Source organism: Mercenaria mercenaria, chromosome 3, assembly GCF_021730395.1.
Source record: "Mercenaria mercenaria strain notata chromosome 3, MADL_Memer_1, whole genome shotgun sequence".
NCBI lineage: Eukaryota > Metazoa > Mollusca > Bivalvia > Venerida > Veneridae > Mercenaria > Mercenaria mercenaria.
The window spans coordinates 91,279,042-91,306,298 of NC_069363.1; the positions used below are offsets into that span (position 1 = coordinate 91,279,042).

The 27,257-nt window shown below is 33.8% G+C and overlaps 1 protein-coding gene across 1 annotated transcript; it reads right to left on the reverse strand.

Moving 5' to 3' along the window:
- Positions 1–836: 836 nt before the first annotated feature.
- Positions 837–27,257, reverse strand: LOC123524057 (adhesion G protein-coupled receptor L1-like). The gene is made up of 22 exons (XM_053539269.1): positions 26,906–27,257; positions 19,741–19,916; positions 18,345–18,472; positions 12,997–13,148; positions 12,363–12,628; positions 11,861–11,969; positions 11,584–11,684; positions 10,825–11,010; positions 10,046–10,229; positions 9,250–9,369; positions 8,173–8,360; positions 7,768–7,826; positions 7,446–7,566; positions 6,960–7,063; positions 6,427–6,528; positions 6,051–6,153; positions 5,709–5,862; positions 5,204–5,270; positions 4,964–5,030; positions 4,479–4,570; positions 3,813–3,981; positions 837–3,090 (listed from the first exon to the last, which is right to left on the reverse strand). The coding sequence occupies exons 1-22, from the start codon at positions 26,967–26,969 to the stop codon at positions 2,890–2,892; spliced, it is 2,913 nt and encodes a 970-aa protein (XP_053395244.1). The 5' UTR covers positions 26,970–27,257; the 3' UTR covers positions 837–2,889.

A 27,257-nucleotide genomic window follows, 5' to 3' on the forward strand; every position in this document is an offset into this window, starting at 1 on the left:
ACCACCCACTGGTCATTAGCTACATGAAAGGTGTATTTGCAGCAAGACCGTCACAACCGCGTTATGCTGCCGTTTGGGATGTGAATAAAGAACTGGTTTATTTAAAGACACTTTCATCGGTAAAACATCTTTCATTAAATAAACCTTACACTTAACCTGGTGATTTTCATGGCTCTGACTCAGGCTGCACGCGTACAGACGTTTGGATTAGTAGACTGTTTCTCAGTTATGTTAAACCATATAATAATGTTACAAGAGACGCCATTTTCAGATGGATCAAAACTGTTAAGTGTAAATCTGGGATAGACATTAAGTATATGGCTCTCATAGTGTTAGAGCAGCATCAACATTTAAAGCCAAGGCTTCAGAGGTACCTATTGGGACAACATTAGAAAAAGCTGGTTGGTCTACAGAAACAGGAAGGTGTGTTGCGGCACTAGGTGTTTTTTTTCACATTAGGCTTCAAAGTCTCAGGTAAGCGTGAACGAACGAAAAAGAATTTAAAAAATTAAACGAGACTTACTTTGGTAAAAGTCGAAGTTTGATTTCAATTCTTTGAGTAAGAATTGAATGAGGGCTTAACTGCCGCCCTCCAATCCGACAGTGTGCTGTGGATTAGAAATTAATTGCTGCTTGTCTTTTATTAACTGATGGGAAAAAAACACAATTTTAAGAGTGACCTGCGCATGCGCAACCGAATCTCAGTTAAGCACTCACTCAATTCTTACTCAAAGAACTGATATCAAACTTCGACTTTTACTTTAGGTAAGTCTCGTTTAATTTTTAAAATTTTATATTTGTTTATTATTTTAAGTTTCAAAATCATTACACTTAAATGACAACTATATTGCTCGTTTATTTAGATAAAAAAGAAACCTACTATAAATGTACATAATAAAAGTTTGATGAACACAATTTATGGCAAGCCTTTCTTTTTAACAAACATACACATCACTTTACAATACATGAACAGTACATAACGAAATAATTACTAAATAGACAACGTGGTGTGCCTGATCTATCAGAGCACTTTCACACAGTCTATGTTATTACTGAATCGATTCAGTTTAAACTTAAAATAATTGTTCCACATTATTAATCATATGATATTACAGATGATGCATAACTCTTTCAAAAATATTTATGAATTATGTCCCTTTTATAGTTGAAAAGTGTTGTGGTACTCTTTTACACCAGATGTGTTCTATTTCACTATCCAGCATCGAAGTAGCTTAGTTTGCTATCTCCTGTGTCAGCTCTTTTTAAAAATCATATTTATTACATTAATTCTTTGAAAGACGAAAATTTAACATATATAACTGCAATAAAGAAATTATCATACAAACATGGAATAATAACAATGTTGCACATTCAAAAAGAATAAATTATATCTTAAATATTCACAAGAAGTTAAAGTTATCCTAATAACACTGGCATACACAATTCATCTTTTCATATATATTTACGTAACGTATCTGGGTTATCAACAATATTATTGCTTTGCCGAGACAGGTTATTGTCAACCCGTGTTCATAAAAATAAGAAAAAAAGTACATAATGATAATAATTTGGCACAAGCTGTCATGTCGGGAACGAAACAGAAAATGATTATACAAAGCAGTAATTAATATAACCAAATCACCAAACAATACACATAGCACCAACAATATGGAAAACTCTTGGTAAAAAACTACATTTTACACAGATTCACAATCATGTACTTAAAGTGTGATCCATTCTATGTTAGAGCAATCTTCTTGGTCTATTCCAGATGAAGCATATCCATTTCAACGGGGATAACAATGTTTAAGACTACTAAACAAAAAATCTACATTTACTCTTATCAAAATGAACACAAGTCAGATAAACCACTGGCGCCAGACCAGAAAGAAAATGCCTCTGTACATGTTATACCCTACCCCTAGGTATTCTATTAGAACCATGGTCGTGAAGGGGAAAATATACTAACCCGTTTCAATCGCGCATTTCATACCTATACATGCAGTTCGGTAAATGTGTACTATGGATATCAAACAAGTGGTAATTTATCTTCCATTGTGTACCGGTCACATTTCTTCAATACATCTTATCTTAGAAAAACAACGCGTAGTTTATAGTTATTTCAACGTTACACAAAAAACTTGCTTGAACTTCCCTGGTGAAGTTTAGTTCTAGATTACAAAACCATTCTGATCGGCTAAAGTGAAAATGTATGTCAATCGTCATTTTACTACACGTGTTCGCTAAAATATGAAAATGCAGCAGAAATGTACAAAATGAATACAATAAACAGAACAGACTCAGACTAATGCACGATTTCAAATTAAAGATCATATACATGATGAATTTCATTCATCATTTCGAGTTTTATTGTAAAAATGTGTTTTTTTTTAATTCTGTTTTTGCTTGTTTACATTTCGCCAAACATGTGCTCACTGCCGTGACCTCTAGACCGGATGTTCATTAGGGAAGGTCAAGCAAGATTTTTCTGTTACGTTGACGAAAGCATAAAATATGTTGATAATCTCAGCAATAGGAATATTGAGACAATGCGACTGGTGCACGATGGAAGATAAATTATCGCTTGTTCAATATACTAGGTACCCATTCACCGAACTGCGCGTCTAAGTTGAGAAATTTACGATTGAAACGGGTTAGTATATTTTCCCGTTCATGACCATGGTTCTTATAGAATACCTAGGGGTAGGGTATAACATGTACAGAGGCATTTTCTTTCTGGTCTGGCGCCAGTGAGATAAACCGGGATTTTAACAATATTGAAATAAAATCGTATCTAATCGATGTACAAGTAGATAATATATAGAATTTCTGCAACACTGTCACTGTAAACCATAGTGAGCATGGTGAGTAGCGATGCAAACCGTGATTCTAAGCAGTTGTAGTAGACCTAGTTGAAGGTTGTCTGTCTTTGTCCAGATCCATGAACTCGGATTTTTTTCCTGTCCCATTCATTTGATAGGAAGATTTGCTAGGATCTGGGTCACTCAGATGAGAACCTTTCGACGAAGGAGGCGCACTTGAAACGGGCCTCCTTGGATAACACATAAAACGTGTATATTCACTTCGAACCTAAATTGAAAATATAGAAAAAGGCTTTACTTAAAAGACTGTGACATTTGTACTAGCACACTCAAAAATTAAAAATAACTAGTGTCCCAAGAAGAATGGAGCATTCAACTAAACAGCTGAACAGCCATTTCGATACCATGCAGACTTGGATCTACTCTAATATAAACATCTAAATGACAATAGTAAGTCCATCATCATAGTACTTTAAAAATGAGATAAAAAGTTAAAAAGGGATTCGTTTCATTGTACGGAAAGAACAATAAAAAGATAACAGATAACGGAAACCGCCATAGAATGAAAAGTACATGAATACGAAGTTAAAAACAATTATAAATATCACAATCTGTATCTATTTTTATCTGCAAGCCTGCCCGTTGACAGCCAGCATATTAGGTACTGCATTAGGCAACTTCATTTACATTAGTTTTAGAAAAATATAATTTTAGTTTAAACTAATTTATTTTTGCTCGATTGTGATGAAAGCTTCAAGTTTATTGGAACCACTCTCGAGTCTGCTTCCTGGAAAAACCAGTACTGGTCACAGTGGTGTCATATGAGAAGTCACGATCGTGACCCCAGTGGGGCTCGAACCCACAACCCCAGGATTGAGCGGCCGACACCTTATCCACTAGACCACCGCTCTCCTCTAAATAATTTTCTATAATTGCATAATGGCTTCACTTATTAACCAGTGATGTTGTTTACGATTGGAAAGTATATACCTTTTTATTGAGAATGCAGTGAAACACAAAGATGAAAATGCCTTGAAGGCTGTTGAATATTGTAAACAGGTACGCCATGGGTATTGCTTCTTCACTGATGTAGAAATACCCGAACACCCATGTCAGCCCAAGAAGAACTTCCATGGCCAACGCTCCTTGTATCCACGCTCTTGAAAACACAATTAGAATGATTAAATGTTATTTTTATGTGTATCAATAACTTTGTAATATAGGGCAAATAGTAGAAACTGCATCAGAAAATTATTATTACAAATTTTTGGTTTAAGCGTTGAAGAACTATTATTTGTTAATGTAACTCAGCACAAACCGAACAAACAGCCGTTACAATGAACATTGAACATATATCAGGGTGGCCAAAGCGGAGGAAAGCATTCATTTTTCTGTCTTCGACGCTCTTTTTCTTCTGACAGTCCGTCAAGTAATAAGGAAAATATAGGCAAAATGCTACCAGAATCGGGACATTTTTTTCCTTGAGTACGATATCCAAAAGTCTTGTGGGTTGTCCATCCTGATATTTGTCTGTATTTTGATTTATGTAATTTGTTCAAATATAAGATGAACTTTTCTTGTAGTTCAAGCATTTATTATCGTCTCGTCTGATATGCAATATTTCATACATTTATGATATTTTCGATGTTTACTTACTTGAAGCTTCCAAACATGGATTTTTCTTCAAACACATACTCGGAGTGTTTACAAACCGTAGACATTGCGTACACGAGCACAACGAGATTCATCTGTAATATAAATGAACGCAACCGATAATAAAAATTTTGCTACTAGAATTAAAATATAACTCTTTCAGGAACCAAATATAACTCCTACACGAATCGAAAATAACTCCTATAAAATCCAGTTATAACTCATACCAGAACCAAAATACATCTCTTACAAAATCCAAACATAACACCCACACACTCCAGAAATAGATATAAACAACAATACATCGGTATCCAATCATACAACTGCAAGAATAAATTGTATCCAAGCATATATGTACATGTACTAGAAAAACCAATACCCGTACAGGTACTAGAAAATTGGGAAACAGTCATACATGTACCAGAAAATTGAAACAGGATATCGATTATAATTAATTATAATCCAATAAGTAACAGCAAAATGCTTACCAACAGAATGAATGCAACAGGACCCGCAAAACTCCATATGAACATCCTGTCAGTAGTCAACCAACAACTGTAAACAAGAGTGAAGTCGATTAGTTTAACACATTTTCGACTTGACCAGAATCTCAATAGGTTGAAAGAGATATTTTAAGCATATTTTGGTATATATTTAAAATACTTCCGACTTGATGTAAAATTGTCTTTATGTTAATGGTAAAACTGCCAGCAAATATGACGACTTACTATCTTTCCGTTCCATATCCCTCATAATACACCAGTGCAGAAATACCAATAATTAGTAATGGGGCGCCTGAAATTACAAAATATGTACAGAAGCATTCATTTACGTGCACTTGTTTCTTTCGTGTGTTTTCAACTTGAACTTTTCATTTAAGACTCGTGTAAATACTTCCCTAGGAATATGAAACTTACATTTTCAATCATGTAAATTAATACTTTACTTTTATAAAGATACCTAGGAAATACAATTTGTAAAAACAGCTTAGAACGCGACCAAGCAAAATAAAGATAGCACGGGCTTCAACATGTTTAGCGGAAATCTTTTATCCATATCAAAGAATGGCCTCCATTTCCCCAACTTGATCACCAGAAAATATAACCACACTGGGAGGATATAGCAGCAGTGACTTGTAAGACAAAAGCAATGTTTGGAAAGGCTATCATATAATATAACAAGCCCAGTTCTTGTCACCACAGAATAAAAAAAGAGTGTTAAGGAGGGCTTTACCATATCCAATAACATAGTAATATCTGAGTCTGGATTTTGCTGCATCAAAGACTTGTACAAGCATGAACAGTATGTGAATGCCTTCAACAAACATCCATGTAAAACTGGATAGAAAGAAGTAATGCAGGAATCCTGCGATGATCGCACAGGCAACCTGTAAATGAAATGGAACATGCATTGATGTGATGGTCAACAGACAGTAAAGTAAAATCTTGAAAAATCAAAAGACGTCATTGAAAGCGAAAGATATTTTCTGCACTGTACAGTAAATATTTTAAGATATGTTTTCTTTGATCCTAGGTATCAGTATTTAATGGATAGCAAAGATAATCAGAGGCATACCTTATTATTTGTTCTTTCTATTCCCGCAAGAAACAATATTTCGGCAATGAATAAACAGAATGCAAGGTTCTTGTGTATGGAATTTCTCTCTCCTTGTGCAGAACTGAAATATAAAACATGAGTATGATTTAGCTCTGATCCATAATATGCGTACGAGAGAGAAAAAGATTAATCCGTTAGCGTCATTTCTGATTCTGTATTTTTTTTATCGATTTGCCTTGATTATCGCAATGTTTACTATCATTATAACTTTAAAACAACATAAATTCAACAATGATAGAACATACTACTTGTAAGTGAAGTGGATTACATGTGACAGCGGAAAAGTCAGTAATTTCATTCATTAATTTTATTCAGTAATTTCAGTTGTAAATACCGTGAACCGGCGGTTGATCCAGAGTAACTTCCACTTGCTCCATAAAATTCATTGGCATCACCATGTCCGTGACTACTTCTAGATCCCCGTATACATCTTATACTGAAAGTATAAGCTCGTGTGTAAACTCACACTTAATTAATAAATGATTAAAGCATTCATGAGAAAACTAACATGTACATGTATCTTCAGCACAAATAATGTTAATAATAAAACCTTTCTTTATACAACACAAGGTAGTTTGTAAATTGTGATAATGAAACTTTTTGAAACATGAAAGTTCTTAGTAAAAGCAGACTTACGTACAAACACCTTTCGAGTTAAACAGTGTATAGAAATTTTCGTCGAAATATATTATAAAGATTTCAAAGACCCGACAACGAAAAACAATCATAGATAAATAGTTAAAAGGACAAAATTATTCACTTCAACATGTATTAAGAATGCATCTAGCAGCATGGCGTTATTTCAATGCAAGATCGAATGTATACCAATGTGTCAAATCAGTAACAAGTGAGTATCTGTAGATATACCTGAGACAGACAAATGTGACCCACGTGAGGAAGAGGCAGATGATGGAAATGATGATACCGACGTATGTTATATAGGATAGGGTGGTTGCGTGGATCGGCGTCAGCTGAAATAATGTTTCGTTGTTAGAATATTATATATCATTGTAAGCATAAAGATATATGAGCCGCGCCATGAGAAAACCAACGTAGTGGGTATGCGACCAGCAAGGATCCAGACCAGCCTGCGCATCCGCGCAGTCTGGTCAGGATCCATGCTGTTCGCTTTCAAAGCCTATTACAATTATAGAAACTGTTAGCGAACAGCATGGATCCTGACCAGACTGTGCGAATACGCAGGCTGGTCTGGATCCATGCTGGTCGCAAACCCACTATGTTGGTTTTCCCATGGTGCGGCTCATATGTTACGAAAATCATGCAAACGTAAGTATAAGTCTAAATGTTAATATGATAGATATAAAGTTTGAAACTAGTTAAAACTGAACTAACCTTGGTACTGTGAATGTCCATGAGGACTGCAAAATTTGTGAGATGGTCACATTGACAAGTCGTGTGTGTATCGTTATAATCCTTCAGGGAACATCCTTTTTGGGACCATGCTCCAGTATATCTGAAAAGGCGAAAATGTAAACATTTCATTTGATGCTGTAGGTATTCAACCCGCTATGGTAGTAAGCAATGAAACCAACTAAAACAGAACATTTAAGACTATCATAGCATTGCATAAAAAGTGTACAATATAACTAAAACGCAATGTCAACACTGTATGGGATACTGATAACAGCAAAGTGATGGGTGATTTATAACTTACCCAAGACTGAAATTCCAAAATGAGCATAACTGCTGGTTCAGTTCTTGATTCAACGCTCTCTGCATACGATAATCAGACAAAACAAGATAAGAAAATAAGAATAACTACACATGTATTTAAAATGTAAATGTCATATATACAAAATTATACATTACACATTAAATATTTTGTTAATGAAATATGCTTTGTGCTCAGTCAGTAGTCAAGGTAACCAGTACATTTCCTCTTAGCTAAACGAATTATTAATTTCATTTTTCCTTCACTTATTGAATTGCTTTTGCTGGCAATAATCGAATTACCTGTGGACTTTCTAAATGCTAAAAAGTCATATACAGTACCGACATTAGTAACAATGTAAAAAGTCTTAAAATTATGTAATTCTCAAGCATTTTTGTCATTACTTACATTTTCAGTTTTCATTGTAAACAGAACAGGTTTGATAAGTGGCTCTCCTTCAGCTTTCTCGTCTAGAGAAGCACTGACCACTTGACTAATTACTTGGCGTTCTGAATTGTCGTCTGCTGTTTCATCAGTTGGAATCAACAAAGGTCCAACATTATTGTAGTTGATAAAAACCAATCGTGCCATACTACCTGGAGAAATAATGCCGACTGATTCTTCTCAAAATTCCAAATGTATTATTCCAAATGTATTTGACTTTTGGACCCGTGAATGTTACTTGTTTTTATATTACAGTTTTGAATAATATTTGAAAAACGCTAAACACTTACAGGATTAGATTATACTTGATTATCGTTTAAATAATAACCCACTGATTGTTTTAGTATTTTAAAGTAATTTTTGTAATTTATCTATGCACATTTTGATATATTTGAAATCAAAATATTTTGATATTGTCAAGGAGACCCTATATAATTCTGTAAATACTAATATTCTGTTCTCATTATATCTATAACTGCCCTTTTTATACCGAGCTGGACTCAGTGTTGTTACATATTTTTGTCCTTCGAGATCATAATTATCATCCTTTCAATTAATCTATATAATACAATTTCGCATATGCTGCACACTGTGATACAGGAGTCTGTGATATATTAAAGCCCAGAGAATAACAAGTTGAGTCGGGATACCTGGTACGTAGAGTTTCTATCTTTTTATACAATTCTTATGCAGATTTGGACAATACTCTTATCACATAGTAAGTGTTTTTTTTATTAATAATTGCTTTACTGAAATAGACACTGACATAAGGTCGGTGCTTGGGGGCGTGCAGGGTGTTGAACATTTCGTTTTTTAATCAACCAGACTCGGCTGCTATTTACTTAGATTTGTTGCGTTCTATGGAAGTTCTTATCGCCGGTAAAATCTGCATCAAAAGCTAACTCCTAGACCATTTCAGAGAAATGAAAATAGAAATCTAGATAGCGACTAACATGATGGACAAAGGAACACATTGTGCATTATTTCATCACAAAACAGTTGAAGAATAACTACATATGTATTCAATATGCCGAATAGTACCTGTACTGAATCGCTTAAGGTTCTCAGGAGGAATGGCAAAACTATTAGACTCTCCTTGGAACATGGCATCATCAGCACTTGACTCATCTTGATTTACATCAATAACTTGTAACTCGATAGCTATAGGAGAATAATTATAAACAAATGAATGTGATACGTCTTAGGTTGTTGTATTAACATGATTATATAGATATAAAGAAATCAATGTGTATATGCACTTTTAACTATGTGTAAGGCCTGCTCATGAACAGACTCAATAAAACCGACTCTGCAATTTTCACTGTTTGCCTTGTTTTCGGTGCTTCCGAGGGATCTACTTTTCAAATTTTATTTACTTCACAACAGCGGGTGTTAAGTGCTGTGTGTCGGCCGTAAAAAGTCGCCCCGACTTCATCTCAGTGTTGTTATATTTTCTGGTCCTTCGGGGAACATTGATTTCAACTCATTTAGATTTGAAGATTGAATACTGCTAAAGCCGGTGCTAGGGGGCGTGGGCAGTGTCGCATTTTCCATTACTGCTCATGAACAGACTCAATAAAACCGAGTCTGCAATTTTCACTGTTTGCCTTGTTTTCGGTGCTTCCCAGGGATCTACTTTTCAGATTTTATTGACATGACTCAATCAAACCTAGTCTGCTATCATTCTTCTTGGTTGCATTCTTTGCTTCCAAAGGATCTTTTTACAGGTTTTATTGACATTTTAGTTTCAAACGTCTATTTTAACAATTGAACATTTTTTTTTGCACTTTTACAGACATAATAAGTTTATAAGCAAGTGAAAACTTCTGAAATGTACCCATGTTTTCCTCTTCAATGTTTTCTACTGTTGGTTTGTCAAAACTTTTCAGCATTTTCTTAGTGACAGAATCCATGGAGCTAAGCAGTGATGATGCAACTGTTCGCCGACTTTCCTTGCTCATTCTTGACCACGCATCCTTCTTTTCTTTTCTAACCAAACCGCTTCCACATTTAGCAACGTTCTTGTTGGTAAAATATCAATATTTAATGGAAATTGTTATTGTAAACTGCGCAGATTAGAATTAAACCTAACAAGTTTTTCTTTTACAGAAAATAGACAAGTATACAAGTATAAATATTCCACAGATCTTTCACATATCTATATGAAACTTTAGCACAAAAACAGGTCGCTGTTAGCTTTTACAAAAATTAGTCTTGTTATTGTATTGTACAAATAAATTAAATACATAGACAAAGTAAATTATACAGACATTGAAGGAAAACATACAATAAACGAAGACTGCGTGGGGCATCACCTTGGGGCATCACCTTGACATGCCAAGTGGCATAAACAAAAGAGACATCACAATTATCTCAACATGGACTTAAATATGCTTGTTGTTAAAAATCTTATTGCAGTTAGATAATATCGCATTGGCTATAAATATACCATTTATTTGGTTACTTATCCTTTTATTTAATGACATTAACTGCCTCATACACCGTAACATATGTTCATTTTCTACAAATAATGTTAAATATATACCAAAGCAGTTTTTCGAAGGTGTTTGAGTTATCATCTATCAAAAGATTTTCTGGGGTTATGTTTTTACTTACCTTGATGATATTCTTTGCTTCTCTAGAATTCTTCGGTTTGGCTTTTGAGGCGGCGTCCATCAGTTTTGTGGACTGGAACATGTCTTGTTCAGACATCGCTTCGTCTGAATCCACAGAAGCAGCTAAATTCTCAGTAAACGCCATAGCTTTCTCAGAATCGCTAGTGTTTGCTAGAAATTCCTCCGCCTTTGAAATATAGGGTTTAACTTTCATTGTGCGTTATGTGTACTTTCTAGACAAGTTTATTAATTGCAATATCTAGGTACCAAAAAAGTCTACAATTAAACTGTTTATAGATTATTCATTGCCTTTAAAGTAATTCTGTTATAGGAAATATCTCATCTTAATAAATATAAGTACCCCGACGAACGGCTAACTTTGGGAAGGAGGGGGGGAAGGCGGGTTCCATGGCCGAGTGGTTAATGTTGCTTAGAATCACTTGCCCCTCATCGATGTGGGTTCGAGTCTCCCTAGGGGCTTTGAATTCTTCATGTTAGGAAGCCAACCAGATGGCTTACAGAAGGTCGGTGGTTTCGTTCTGCCCAGGTGCCACAGTCCCCCCCACACCCCCATGATGAAATAATGCACGGAGGTGGAGACTTCTTTCACTATCAAAAGCTGGAAAGTCGCCATAAGACCTATAAATGTGTCGGTGCGGCGTTAAACCCAGGAAAACAAACTAACAAACTATTTAAAAACATAATACTGTGTTTGAAACATCTGGGCTGCTTTTTTGCCTTAAGTGCACAAATATATTACCTGGGCTGTAAGCTTTTGAATACTTTCTGATGTACACTGTTTCACATCCGGTTCATCTCTCCAACAAGTTGGCTTCTTGTCACATTTCCATTTTGCATGACCTAAGTAGAAATGTACAAGCTATTTTATTCGTGGGCGGCAAATGACTGATGGATTTAATTGTTTGTATGTTTATTAACATCAATTAATATTGTGACAGTTATCTTGCACTAGCCTTTATAATGAAACTATCTGAATATGTTAATGATTGTTTTATGTTTATATAAAATTTTCTCACCTTTACCACAAGAAACTTTAACCATTTTACCAGCATCTGAGCGTGGCCAAGATATTCCGAATGCTTGTACCGGTGGGCACGTGTCTTCATAATTGACAGCAAAGCAACCCTGAAGGACATCCAAAACTACGAAATTAAGAATATTCACTTTGATATAAGAAAGTCAATACATATTTTTATTTCAAACTAGGGACAGTAAGGGAATATGCTTTCTTTTTCATTTTTACCAATGGAAAATATTTTGTTATGCCTTTCCATGTAAATCAGGATTTCAAGTATTCCTTAGAAAACAAAAATGTTTCATATTTTAGCATCGATATATTCATGTGTTCTAAGATATTATTTTCCCTTCTGAAAAGTAAAATATAAAGCAATCCGACACAGTTAAGAAGGTCGCAAACGCTTTTAGGTTCAGTTTATTCTTTATTTTTCAATAAACTTAAATCGTTATTTGTTTATTCATATTGACTCTCAGTCTTCAAAGAAGTACATATCCACATACTAAGAACTCGTCTTTGTCTTCCTTTGTCGTCGTTTCCTGTGCCTCTGTTGGTCGTCCAGTTGGTGGCTTCCCTGTCGGTCTGCCAGTATTTGGTTTCTGAGTTGGTTTCCCGGTTGGTTTGCTATTTGGACGTCCAGTAATAGGTTTGTTTGTTTGCCTTCCAGTAGGTATATTAGATGGATAGTCTGTTATTGGTTTGTTTGTGGTTGTATCTTTAGAGGTTTCACGTGTTGTTTCTGTGGACGGTGTCCCTGTAGACGAGGTCGCTGTATATGTCAACAAAACTAGCATTAATTATGTGTAAGGGAATATTTGTGTTTCTTCATATTTTTGTCTTCATTATTTACTTTTTGAAGAAAAGTCACAAGCATTAATTTATAATTCGAATATAAACCAGGACAGTTAAATTTTATGTATTTATCACATTACTTTGAGCGGGACAATAAATGTTGTCAACATGAAAATACTTTCAACTAAGGCGGATCTGGGGTGACTCTATTTTTCCCGAATGTTGACTATTATCCTACTAAAACAATTCGATATTTGCCTTTTTAATGTGCAACTATACGAAGTAAACAGAGAAAGGAAATTGTTTTTAGAAACAACAACAAAACACCATTCTGTTCTGACATACATGTAAGTTTTTCACATATGCAAGGTCTTAGCTCAGCAGTACAGTCTTTATCCCTGAGGTGTCCACGATCATCCAAAACAGCGCATCGTTCGGCTGATAAAATATTGTCCTCTTCCGAGTCAGAATTTCCACCATAACCACCAGCCCATGTCCTGTGAAAAAAATACCAGATTTATAGCAGCTTTTCGCGAGATGGAACAGGAGTTTATGGCCAAATAATGGTCTTGGATAAAGAATCTTTGAGTCTTGCCATGAGAAAACGAACATGGTATTTAGATGGACCGCCAGTATACGTTAGAATGTATCAACTGCTCGTCTGTTCACCAACCAATATTTTAAATTTTCTAAATGTTTTTCGTTGTTGTTAAAATCTGTATTTAAAGAGGATCACAGTAGGATTTTCCAAAATTTGTAATGCTACATAAATTTTGGATTTTGCCATTGAATTACCTGTGATTCCTTTCGGATAGTTGAACTCTTGTGTGTGTGTTGTCTTCATTTCATAAAACTATCAAACGTGTGGGAAAAGAATTCAAAGCATCCCAGTCTTACAAAAGCATATGCATTTTTTTCCGTTTTAGAACTGTTTAAATTGTTGTATGTACAATGAAACTACGCATTTAAGAAATGCCCATATTGTTATTTATGTTGTTTCAAAATTGTAGGCTTAAGTTACTGTTGTTTATTGTATGTGCTGTCTTATTTTTTGTCCTATAATAAAATGGGAAGAACATGATTATATGTGTTTTTGTTATATAATCATCCTCTGGAAGCAAAACAATAGCTTTCTGTGTTTAGCTGAGTCTGTTCATTAAATGTAATCAAATATGCACCATTTCTCACGACCCCGTCAATTAAGAGAAATTCTTTTATACCGCAAGAAAAAAATTGTTGCATGATGCATACATCATCAAAGATGCCGTGAGAGCTACTTAAAATGTATTTTTGCACAATATACTTCCTGCGCTTAAAGTTGCAAATTATATGTATGGTTTTAAAGTTTCAATTATTTGTTACATTATATACCTAAGCTCTGCTTTCTTTGTATTTAGGAACAAAATCATACTTTAGTCCTTGCACACCTAGTAAAAATATATTATGTTTACTAATTTTCATAAAAATAGGCTACTGCAGTAGCGATAAATGTGTAATCCAAACCTTTATAAAACTTAGCATCAAGCAAAAAAAAGTGCTATTATGATTGACATACCGTTGTCATTTAGATTTGTATATTAGAGAAATTCCAAATCTGTGTTGTATCGAAATGGCTGTTCATCCGTTTCACTGAATGCTCCTTGCTTCTTGGGACACTATTATCTTTCATTTTTTAGTGTTCTAGTACAAATGTTACAATCTTTAAAGTATAGCCTTTTTCTATATTTTCCATTTAGGTTCGAAGTGAATATACACGTTTTATATGCTATCCAAGGAGGTTCGTTTCAAGTGCACCTCCTTCGTCGAAAGGTTCTCACCAGAGTGGCCCAGATCCTCGAAAACCTTCCTATCAAATGAATGGGACTAGAAAACAATCCGAGTATATGGATCTGGACAAAGACAGACACCCTTCATCTAGGTCTACTACATCTGCTTAGAAAACAATCCGAGTTTATGGATCTGGACAAAGACAGACGCCCTTCATCTAGGTCTACTACATCTGCTTAGAAAACAATCCGAGTTTATGGATCTGGACAAAGACAGACGCCCTTCATCTAGGTCTACTACATCTGCTTAGAAAACAATCCGAGTTTATGGATCAGGACAAAGACAGACGCCCTTCATCTAGGTCTACTACATCTGCTTAGAAAACAATCCGAGTTTATGGATCAGGACAAAGACAGACGCCCTTCATCTAGGTCTACTACATCTGCTTAGAAAACAATCCGAGTTTATAGATCTGGACAAAGACAGACGCCCTTCATCTAGGTCTACTACATTTGCTTAGAAAACAATCCGAGTTTATAGATCTGGACAAAGACAGACGCCCTTCATCTAGGTCTACTACATTTGCTTAGAAAACAATCCGAGTTTATAGATCTGGACAAAGACAGACGCCCTTCATCTAGGTCTACTACATTTGCTTAGAAAACAATCCGAGTTTATAGATCTGGACAAAGACAGACGCCCTTCGTCTAGGTCTACTACATTTGCTTAGAAAACAATCCGAGTTTATAGATCTGGACAAAGACAGACGCCCTTCATCTAGGTCTACTACATCTGCTTAGAAAACAATCCGAGTTTATGGATCTGGACAAAGACAGACGCCCTTCGTCTAGGTCTACTACATTTGCTTAGAATCACGGTCTGCATCGCTACTCATTATTGTTTACAATGACAGTTTTGCAGAAATGCTATATAATGTCTACTTGTTCCATTGATAAGACATGATTTTATTTCAATATTGTTAAAATCCTGGTTTATCTGACTTGTGTTCATATCGATAAGAGTCAATTTACTTTTTTTAAAGTACTAGTCTTAGACATTGTTATTCCCGTTGAAGTACATATGCTTCATGTGGAATAGACCATGTAGGTTACTCTAACATAGAATGGATCGCACTTTACGTACATGATTGTGAAACTGTGTAAAAATGTAATTTTTTTACTTAGAGTTTTCCATATTGTTGGTGCTATGTGTATTGTTTGGTGATTTGGTTATATTAATTACTGCTTTGTATAATCATTTTGTATTTTGTTCCCGACATGACAGCTTGTGCCAAATTATGATTAATATGTTTATTTTCTCATTTTATGTGTACGGGCTGACTATAACTGTCTCGGCAAAGCAATACTACTGTTGATAACTCAGATACGTTACATAAATATATATGAAAAGATGAATAGTGTATGCCTGTGTTATTAGGATAACTTTCCTGTGAATATTTTTAAAAGATTTGAATGTGTAACATTGTAATTATTTCATGTTTTTATGATAATTTCTTTATTGCAATTATATATGTTAAACTTTAGTCTTTCAAAGATTTAATATAATGAATAGGATTCTTAACAAGAGCTGGAACATGGGATAGCGCACTAGGCTATTTCGCTGCTAGATAGTGAAATAGGACACATCTGGTGTAAAAGAGTACCAAAACACCTTTTAACTATAAAAGGGACATAACTCATAAGATATTTCTGCATGAGTTAAGCATCATTTGTCATATCGTATGATTAATAATGTGGAACAATTATCTTAAGTTTAAATCGAATCCATTCAATAATAACATAGACTGTATGAAAGTGCATAGAAAGTATAACATGACATTCTATTAAAAAGGGGGAATAATGCATACAATATTGAAGTGAGACTTACGGCCCTTGTGTGATATGATTAGGGTGTTGATGAGGAATAACTATTTTAAGTTTGAACTAAATTCATCAAGTAATTATAGAGATAAAGAGAAAGTGCATCAAAACTTTAACTAAGGTGTGGGCATGGAATGGACGCCGAAGCCTGGTCGAGTAGGATAGCGTACAGTTGAGCTAAAAACTAAATTCAACACGTCAGTGTTCGTGTTACTTTAAAAGAATCTCACGGAATATTTAGAATGTGAAAACTTTGAGCAGTACTCTTGACGGAACAAACACACCAAGTTGTCTACTTAGTAATTATTTCGTTATGTACTGTTCATGTATTGTAAAGTGATTTGTATGTTTATCTAAAGGAAGGGCGTGCCATAAATTGTGTTCATCATACTTTTATTATGTATATTTAGAGCAGGTTTCTTTTTTATCTAAATAAACGAGCAATATAGTTGTCATTTAAATGTAATGATTTTGAAACGTAAAATGAAAAACAAAGATAAAATTGAGCCGCACCATGAGAAAACCAACTTAGTACATTTGCGACCAGCATGGATCCAGACCAGCCTCCGCATCCGCGCAGTCTGGTCAGGATCCATGCTGTTCTCTTTCAAAGCCTATTGCAATTAGAGAAACTGTTAGCGAACAGCATGGATGCATGCTGGTTGCAAACGCACTATGTTGGTTTTCTCATGGCACGGCTCATTTGTCAACAAGCTTGAAGAATTTCGGTTTCCAAAATCCTGATCATGTTACAAATATACTATCTGTTGATTTTTTTATTGAAGTTTTGTTACTTACTGTTACTGTTATTGAATAATAAAAAAAATAAGAATTCAAAAAAAAAAAAAAAAAAAAAGTTGGAAAAAAAACAAAAAAAAAAACAAAAAAAAAAAAAAGTTGAAAAAACAAAAAACAGTTGTTTCTGATGGAATTTTCTAAAATATATCAATGATTCAAAATTTTTCCAAAGAAAGTATTGCAAATATTGTTTTTATTAAATCTAAACGGCGGAAACATATTTTCTGTGTTATTTAAAAAAAAGAGTTAAAAATGGATCAAAACTTTTTTAATTATTCTGGTGGTTGGTCATTTATATATATTATATTTCAAACGATAGCATTGTTCTGAATATATGGTAATACCTGTAAAAATTATGTGAAAGAATTTCGTTTCATTTTTTTTTTATTTGTGAATATGGAGTATTTCGTACAAAACAATGGAACAAAGTCATTTTTAATAAATCTTCTTTTTTTTCTTACTTTTAAAGATATCTTATTCTAGAAACTCCACTTAAATGACTTAGATTGAGCGTTTAATTTAGAACGAATCTGATGACATATTTTCATTGCTTAATCAATGTCTACAAAAAAGCAATGGTCAGTGTTAATAGTCTGTTTTGCGTTAACATGAATTCACAAATCACAACTGTTTTTATTGTAAAATGTACTATTGTAAAATGACTGCTATGTATTCTGCGTTTAAACGTTTTTTGTTTTTGTTTTGATGATTTGTCTGTTTTGCGTTAACATGAATTCACAAATCACAACTGTTTTTATTGTAAAATGTACTACTGTAAAATGACTGCTATGTATTCTGCGTTTAAACGTTTTTTTGTTTTTGTTTTGATGATTTGTATGATTTGTCAGAAGTCCCAATTTTGCTTATACCTGTTTAAACACAGAGAATAACAGTCTTTTACATTATGTTGTTACTTAATATGTGATTTCTTTACATTTCGCTTCCAACAGAATTTAATCTAAAATATCCTTAAATCCAATAAATATCGCGCAGTTACGTCTATTCCATTTTGACCTTCTTTATCGTCAGAAAAAAAAATGAGATTTAGCTATAATTTACTATTCTTTGGTCACTGCATTTGAAAGATACGTCACTTTATAAATGTTTTAACTAAGCCAGGCCCACGCGTGCAATTATTAGGAAAAGGTGTCTCTACTGTTGTTAATAAGAAAGTTTGTTTTTTCAGTTTCTAGTCAAAATTGACTATATGGTATTTTTGCGTATCTTTTCTTTGAAAAATCGACTTACGGCATTTTTTCATACACTTCCTCATTGTCTACCCACTGCCAAGTTCCGTTGACTTGACGTATACCAATCCACCATTCTAAGAACCCAGTATTATTCACATGATGCTTCAACAACTTTTTGATCTTTTTCTACAATTAAAAAAAATCCGTCTATATGTAGTGAAAATGTTTCAGAAGTTGAAACTAGTTAAAAGAAAGTACATTGTTATTCAGTACAATGTTTTTTTCCCATAATGTGTCAAGAATATTTTCCGCAAAAGTAAAGTAACTTTATGTAAGCTCATGCATTCCTTACGACATATGGATAACAATAATAACATACTTACTATAAAAGTAAACCAGCTTCGAGTAAGCTCAAATTCCTTATAACACTTAATTATTTTTGTAAATCATACAGGCTGTTCCATGACGAAACCTTTCGTAGTATATGACAAGATAACACATTATTCGTGAAGAACATTCTTTTAACTTTCAAATCTGAAAATTCTGAATATCTTCATTTATCACATGTTTGACGTCGCGGGAGCGTAATAAAGCCATTACATAAAAATGACAATTACATTTAGTGTAATAAAGCTTTGACGTCGTTTATGGTATAGGAGACGTTGGTCAAATTGACTTGTTTATGTAGTAAAAGAAAGTAGAATTTTTGATGTTTCGACAGGAAAAGTTAACATATGAAAAAGAAAATATTACATTTGTGACTTTCCGCATTGCATTTATTACACTCGTTGAATAAAATTGATAAAATGCTCGACAGAGCCTCGCATTTTATCATTTTATTCAACTCGTTTGATAAATTCAATATAAAAAGACACTCGTGTAATATCCTCTATTTTTCATTTAATTTATGTGACAAATTTTGGTATCACTAACTAAACATCATACATTTGAATATTTAGAAACAAATTAAAACGATTTTACTGAAAAAACAACTTAACCTTTTATTTTGGTTTCGTAATGAGACTTTTATCTATACACCTCTGTATTCTGATGGTGCATGGGTGCTTTGGAATTTTAGAAATTGATTTGCCTTAAATAACTGAATTACAATACATGTACATAACTTCTAGTTCCTGTATTCACGTAAGAAAAACAATGATCTTACAGTATCTTAAACTATTTATTATGCAACAATTATATTATGTCATGACAGCACAAACAATATTTATTTGTAAAGTATTTTAGAAATTGATTTGCCATTAATAACTGAATTACAATATATATCATTTCTTGTGTCGGCATAAACATAGGAAAAACAATGATTTCCCAGTATCTTTAACTAGTTATTATGCAATAATTATATCATGTCACCAATACATTTTTTCTGATGGAACATAAATTATACAATATTAAAATAGCAACTACTTGAGATATTGGTATGTTTTCTGACTCACATTCTCTTGTCTGCTGTTGATACTCAGTAGGTCAGCGTTCATGCCTAAACACGCATCGCGACTTTGTTGCCAAGTAAGGACTGGCAGTTTGTTCATGAACTGGATACATGTTCTGTGGAGCTTCTCCCATGGAAACACACAACCAATGTCCTCCTCAGAGCTGCTGTCCGAAGACACTATAAATAAAAAGATAAAAATGATATATAAAAATCTATTGAAAGACAACTTTTATTCTAATAAAATACTTACTGCTGATGGGAACATAATTATATTTCTCATTTTTTTTTAAAGATTTGATAAGCTTGTAGTCATGTTGAAAACTTCAGTGAACATAATCAATGCTGCATCATGTCTGCAGTGACATAGTGTGCCAGAAATACCCCTTAACCATATCAAATTTTACACGGTTATCACTTCTATAAAGAGTTAATGTATTAATTGTTATGTATAGCAAATAATATTTGCTGTTACTAAGTCGAAATATTACAAGCGTGAAGTGTGAGCCAAATGACTGTAACAGATAGTCCGGAGATTAAGAAATTTGACAATTTTTTTTTAATGGACGCATTGGTCATAGTTAAGACGTATATGATAATATTCGCGCTACAGCATAAACTGTTTATAAATGCTCGTTGAAACATCCGTTATTACACTCTATATCAACAGAACATGCAGGAGTGCTTTGGCGCATACGATCATAATTTAAGTTCGAAGACTACACGTTGACACCGGATCGGATGATTTTATTTGATCTAATTCAATAATGTACTTATAAGTCCTATTATCATCTGATTTCCTGCACCATAGGCCTAGTCATATTAGGATCCGTTTGTAATTTCCCTATAGCCGGAACTAATTATGAAGAAGACATATCCGACTTAAGTAGCCAAAGAGTTATTATATAACAAACTGTTAACCCCTCTTGATCCGCTTGTACGTGATGTACATAACCTTAAAATAATTCAAATTACGTGCATCAAAAGACTGCTTGGACTGTAACGACATGTCCTTCTAGACAGTCTTTTCGAATTTATTTTAATTAAAATAGTCAAAACTCAAATTATACATGAACTATGATTGTCTTTTTATTAATGCACATAAAACCACAGTACTAGTGAAGCAGTTAGTTTACTTCGAATCACTTGCCCTTCTTCGTTTAATCAATGTGAGCCGTGCCATTGGAAAACCAACATAGTGGCTTTGCGACCAGCATGGATCCAGACCAGCCTGAGCATCCGCGCAGTCTGGTCAGGATCCATGCTGTTCGCTAACGGTTTCTCTAATTGCAATAGGCTTTGAAAGCGAATAGCATGGATCCTGACCAGACTGCGCGCGGATGCGCAGTCTGGTCTGGATCCATGCTGGTCGCAAAGCCACTATGTTGGTTTTCTCATGGCGTGGCTCATGTTATTTTGACCTTTCAAGGGATTATATATCTTTGCATGTGAGGACGCTATCCAGTTGGCATAATGGAGATCGATGGGTTGTTTCTTCACCATAAACTTATTAAAAATTAATATTACTATACTAGCTGTGACATAATAACAATAATAACAAATAACAAACACAACTCTGAAATTACTGAAATTTGTAGCACATTGCAAAAAGGCATTGAAAACGAAATGACATGGCAATGCAACAGATGGTAGGTTTATTTGAATGATATCTTGTGATAAAAGAAGATATTGATATGAATAAATTGTCTTTATATACATGAGGATTATCTCAAGTCTGCAACATAACATATGTTCTGCCTGTTTTTGTTATTGTGCGACAATTGCAAATAAGAAATTGTTGAATCATTTGAAGAAAGTATTTACCTAAACAATATTTTATTATAAAATCAGCTAATGAAGTTAAGTTTTGATTTCTTCCTGACAGAAATACATGTTGATTAAGCAATTTCTACCTTGATTTTAACCAAATATGAGGAAAGTCATAAAAACTATCGTATTGCTATAATAAAATCAGTATAATGATACTTTAAAGTGAAAACCATGAAGTAAGATAATTTTATGACGATAATCTTTATTATAATATATAGTTACCTCATGTGAAGATTTCAATTTCCAAAGTAATCATGTTTCGGATGACATTATTTTTAAATTTATAAATTAATAGCGATCTGATTTATTGCATCATGAATGGTGGTGTAGCAATAAAAGCATAAGGTATTGTTCGGCAAAATAAATATTGCCCTTTTTCAGTCATCACTTAGTTCACTCTTATATTTTCCCATACATAGTCCTCAGGTTCAGTGCTTCGTTGCGAACAGATGCACATAAATGAATATTATAGGTAGATAAAATTATCTATGTCATTGTTGTACATTTGGGGCGAATCGGTCCCATTCTTATTTACGTTAATTTATGTACTACGGTAAAAGCCAATCAGGGAATTTCTTTTATCACGTGATACCGTTGAACCAATGGGGAAACGGCATCTTCCTTCTTCGTCAGCATTCAAGACTGAATAGTACGCTTCTTTCTTTAATTTTATTTTGGCTAATTTCTGGTTTTATCTTTCCACCACCTCCCATTCCACCTTCTCTTTCAAGTGACACTTTTCTAATTTTGAAAGATTTCTCTTAATATGCAAATTCATCTACATTTCTTGATATGCTTTCGGCGGTTTTATCCACCCTAATATGTGAATATATTTATATTTGTTATGGTATTGGGCTGTAACTTCATTCAGATATGAGAACATATCTATTTGTTAAGGGCGGTCTATGTGAAAATATAAATTTGTTAAGGTATTTTTCGGCGGTATTTTTCGCCCAGATATGTGAAAATATATATTTATTAATGTATTGTTCGGCAAAGGCGGTATTTTTCGCCCAGATATGTAAAAATATATATTTGTTAAGGTATTGTTCGGCAAAATAAATATTGCCCTTTTTCAGTCAACACTAAGTTCACTCTTATATTTTCCCATACATAGTCCTCAGGGTCAGTGCTTCGTTGTGAACAGATGCACATAAAAGCATATGCGCTTTAAGTTGGAGCTTCACGACAGCCTCACACTATGTTTATTCAGAATACCAGATTGTCTTTTTTTAGATTTGCAGTAGAACCAGTCAACATAGGGCGTGACATACACAAAAAAACTCACAGCGACGAAATGTTATCATAGAGCCAGCGGATCAACTTTATTCAACTTATTTACTCGAGGTATATTACATCGAGGTGATTATTAGAAAAAAACAACAGGCATTAATATCCAACACGTAAAGTTACAATCCAAAAATGCAGCCTTCCCAAAGCGCAACCCACAGCACACACAAACAAACACAAGCACAGGCAAAGACGAAGCAAAAAACACGAGGACAACACGATCAAATGAAAGAACACAGTGTGGCACCGCCTTGGAACGGTCAGAGGTAAAATCACCACTCGGAAGCTTAATCCGGTTATTTCGCCCACCTAACCGCCATGTTCCAAAGTCACAGGACAGGGTAAACCGTAAATAAAAGTAACCCTGTCAGGTGAATCCATAAAACACGTAATAACAACTGAAGGTATAGCATGTAATACACTATTTAAAAGCAATTTTTAGGCCTGAAGAACCAAAACACAAAACAAACCGCAAGTATTCAATGCCTTAGCAGAAGTAACATTAAGGGCCCGACGAAACATACCAGAAGAAAGATATCTAAACAGCTCGGTCCATGTGGGAATTATAAAATGTCTCTCATAGAGTCCTCCACCTGATCTTCAGACACAATCAAAGATACTTGGGTATGAAAAGAATTGGAATAATTGGCTAGATGTAACTAACAGAGTTTGTTTACCTCTTTGCTCAAACATGTATAAATGTTTTCATTCCATATTTCTCATGTTTATTCTGATGTAAATGAGATGTGAAACCAAACTTTTTATTCCTGTTTGGCGCCATATAACCTGTATTGTGCAGCTGTGAAACGCTAATCAAATGAAAAAAAGTGTAATAGCAATGCCATGTACATTTTGTCATAACAAAAAGGAATGTAAATTGAATAGATTACAAGTTTGAATATAAAAAAAAACACATTAATTTCCTCATTACCGCAATGTCGGTATTATGTGCACACATTATAAAAAATAATAAATGGTTTGAACATTAAATATTCTATACTTTTTGTGCAATTTAGGCAGTAAATATCACAAAAAGTATGTTTTAAAGCGTAAACAATTTTGAAAAAAAAACAAACAAAAAAAACGAAAACAGAAGATTGTTTACTTCTTAAATTCCACATTATACACAGGAGCTATGTCCTATCACGTTTCGATAAAAGATTATTTAAAATAGCAGTATAACAGAGAAGAAAACACTTTATATCAATTATTCACATGCCATGTTGAAACATCTCCTATACATCGATTATGACTATATAAAAGAGAAAACAAAAACGGCTATTCATTATAAACTTTCCTCACATATTGCATCCCTAAAGGTTGTCAAGCCTGTGCTCTGACCAAAATTAAAAAATAATCTCCTAAGTCATTTCAAATTAATCTTCTATAATTTTCTCTTTGATGAAATCTGACAAATTGCATCACGGAATATTGACACAAGATTTACTTATGTAATACTTGACTCGAAGAAAGTGCTTTGACATGATTCGGCCATGGACACGCCCGCGTAAACTGATCCAAATCACTTGACTCCTCTTGAGACCAATCCTCTTGTTCCTATCGAAAAGATTAATACTTAATTGTTTCCTGGTACTATTTACTGAAACGATTGTTTTGTAAGTCAGTGTTTCGGCGTCTTTCATTACTTATACATGCTCATTTTTCACCTCGTAGTGTAATTCGACCTCCGTTACTTCATGCTTGAAATAGTCATTCAGCACTGCCGAGTATTGATCTGGCCTGGCTGATGAAAATTGTTTTACTTTGTTTCGCTGTACATGCTCGTCCATTCCGTGTTCAAATTCAAAACCATTTGTCTAAAACGGCATTTTACCATCAGGTATTGATTATATATTTCTATCAACAATCGGTGCTCCAACAGTTTTGATCTGGGATTAATCATTCCTATATGCAAAAGCGGAGTTGATGGTTTAATTGAGTAATTGTATCGTCTATTCAGTCTTCAGGGCACTCATTTCCTTGTTCTGGTCGTGTATTCAAGATATAACAACTTAAGAATGACATTTGGTGTCATCTGTCTCAAACAATGTAAAGATCTGTCCCAGTGTTTTGTGCCTTTGGACTCACTGTTGTTATGTTTTCTGTCCTTTGGATTATTATAACAAAATTCCACATAAGCCGGTGCTACAGGGCGTGACGGATGTTGCATAATTCACTACCTCTGATGAACCGAGTCTACTATTATATTGTTTGGTGCGTTCTATGCTTCCAAAGGAACTTTTCACAGATTTTATTTAAAATTACAAAAATCGTTTTAATGAGTCAGAAAAAGTCTTCGTAGCTATGCAACAGTGTTTTACGATCTATAGAATAAGTGAGTTTTAAGTGTTTTCCAAACAAACATTTAACTTTAAAAAAAAAAAAGGACATGTGGCATAAAACTTTATCATTAACTAAATACAGTGTTATATATGTATTTTTTTTCCTTCACTATATATAGAGTGGATAATGTTTAATTTTGTTTCGGTATTAAAACCTGTTTATCTGTTACAACATTTTACCTCATAAATCTTTCAATTTGTATTGACATCATCCAATTGAAGTATCATATTTAATGGTATTGAAAAAAAAGGACATGTGGCATAAAACTTTATCATTAACTAAATACAGTGTTATATATGTATTTTTTTTCCTTCACTATATATAGAGTGGATAATGTTTAATTTTGTTTCGGTATTAAAACCTGTTTATCTGTTACAACATTTTACCTCATAAATCTTTCAATTTGTATTGACATCAGCCAATCGAAGTATCATATTTAATGGTATTGATTTTACTTCCGAATGAATAGATTCAACATATTCAAACTATGTCCCAGAGGTATTTATAACATATTAGTCACGAATATTCACGTCATATGAAAAATAGCTATGTTTTGGTCCATTAACTTTTACGTGAATAACTTATATCTTGTCTTAAGTATTGTGCAAATTTTAAATGCAGATACTTGATGGTTGCAAAAGTACCGACAGATCTATTTTGAAATAACAATTGTAAAAGAAAACAAAACTCTTCGTTATAACATATATTTGCACATGCTCGTTTCAGAGTAACTATAAAACTATAAATTACAATATTCTTGATAGCATTAACGGGTAATATATTTTGAAGTACCGTAAACGTACAACATTATATCAAGTACAGTTTGAACAACCATATTTTATGTCATTTTTTATTCTAGCCTTAAAGATACAAGTGGGTCGATAAAACCCACACATAAATTTCATGTTGTATTATGGTAACTAACAGTTATTTCACTTTGTTAAATAAAACATATTTTCCTTGAAGTATGAAGATTTTACAATGACGGCTTGTAAAAAAGATAGATATCTATCAGGGAAAGGTACGTTTCAAAAACGCAGCCTCTCCTTACCGCAGACCCAGCACGCGTACGTGCACACGACCATTGAAAGCACACACTCATACACAAAGCAAACACACGAGGAAAAAACGAACAAAAAAGGGAACACAGTGGGGCACCGCCTTGGAACGGTCATTGCCACTGGGGGGGGGGGGGGGGGGGGGGGGGGGGGGGGGGGCTTAAACCATATCTGTTAAATTTTGGTCTTTCTCATATAAATGAAATTCGTATTTATACACGAATGAGTGATGGCTTGATACAGCATTTTGTCAATGAGAAAAGTAAAGTAGAATATATCAAGTTAATGAAACTATTTATGTAACTTAGACGGATCAATCATATTGCAGTAACAAACAAAACATAACAGCTTGAGAAAGGGGCACCGCCTTGAAACGGTCATTAATTTCCAAGTATTGACGAAATACATCTTCCTTTTTTTCATTCTAATAACCACAATATGTTAATTTGTATTGAAAAAAATTTACACCGTGTATTGGTTTTGGACAAATAAAAGTCATTAACATATTTTGATATTGATATAGTTAATCAATAAATTGAATATAAATTGTTGACTGCCTGAATTATATATTTTAGAATTATTATTATTTATTTTAACCATTAAAATAATTAATGTACATATAAAAACTAAAATTAAATCATAACTTACCTTTACGACATTTAGTGACCACAAGCAAACTTATAATTCCAACATAACATGTCCCTTTAAACATTTTTACACTAAAAATAAATCCCGAGTTCGTAATAAACTGACATAATCGCAAAGGATGTAGGCACTTTACAGTAATCCACTTATAGAAGTTGAATATAAGGCGGACAAGTCAAGATATTGGGACGAATGTATAAATATGTGTTACAACATATATAAATCCATCAAATGTTTACGACCATGACTGAAATTTCTCATGTGGCGCATAGTGTGTTATAACACGAATTGATTTTTCAGGTGCTATTAGGCGAGAAGGAAAGTGTTTCCTTTCGAGACTTTTAAACCTAATACA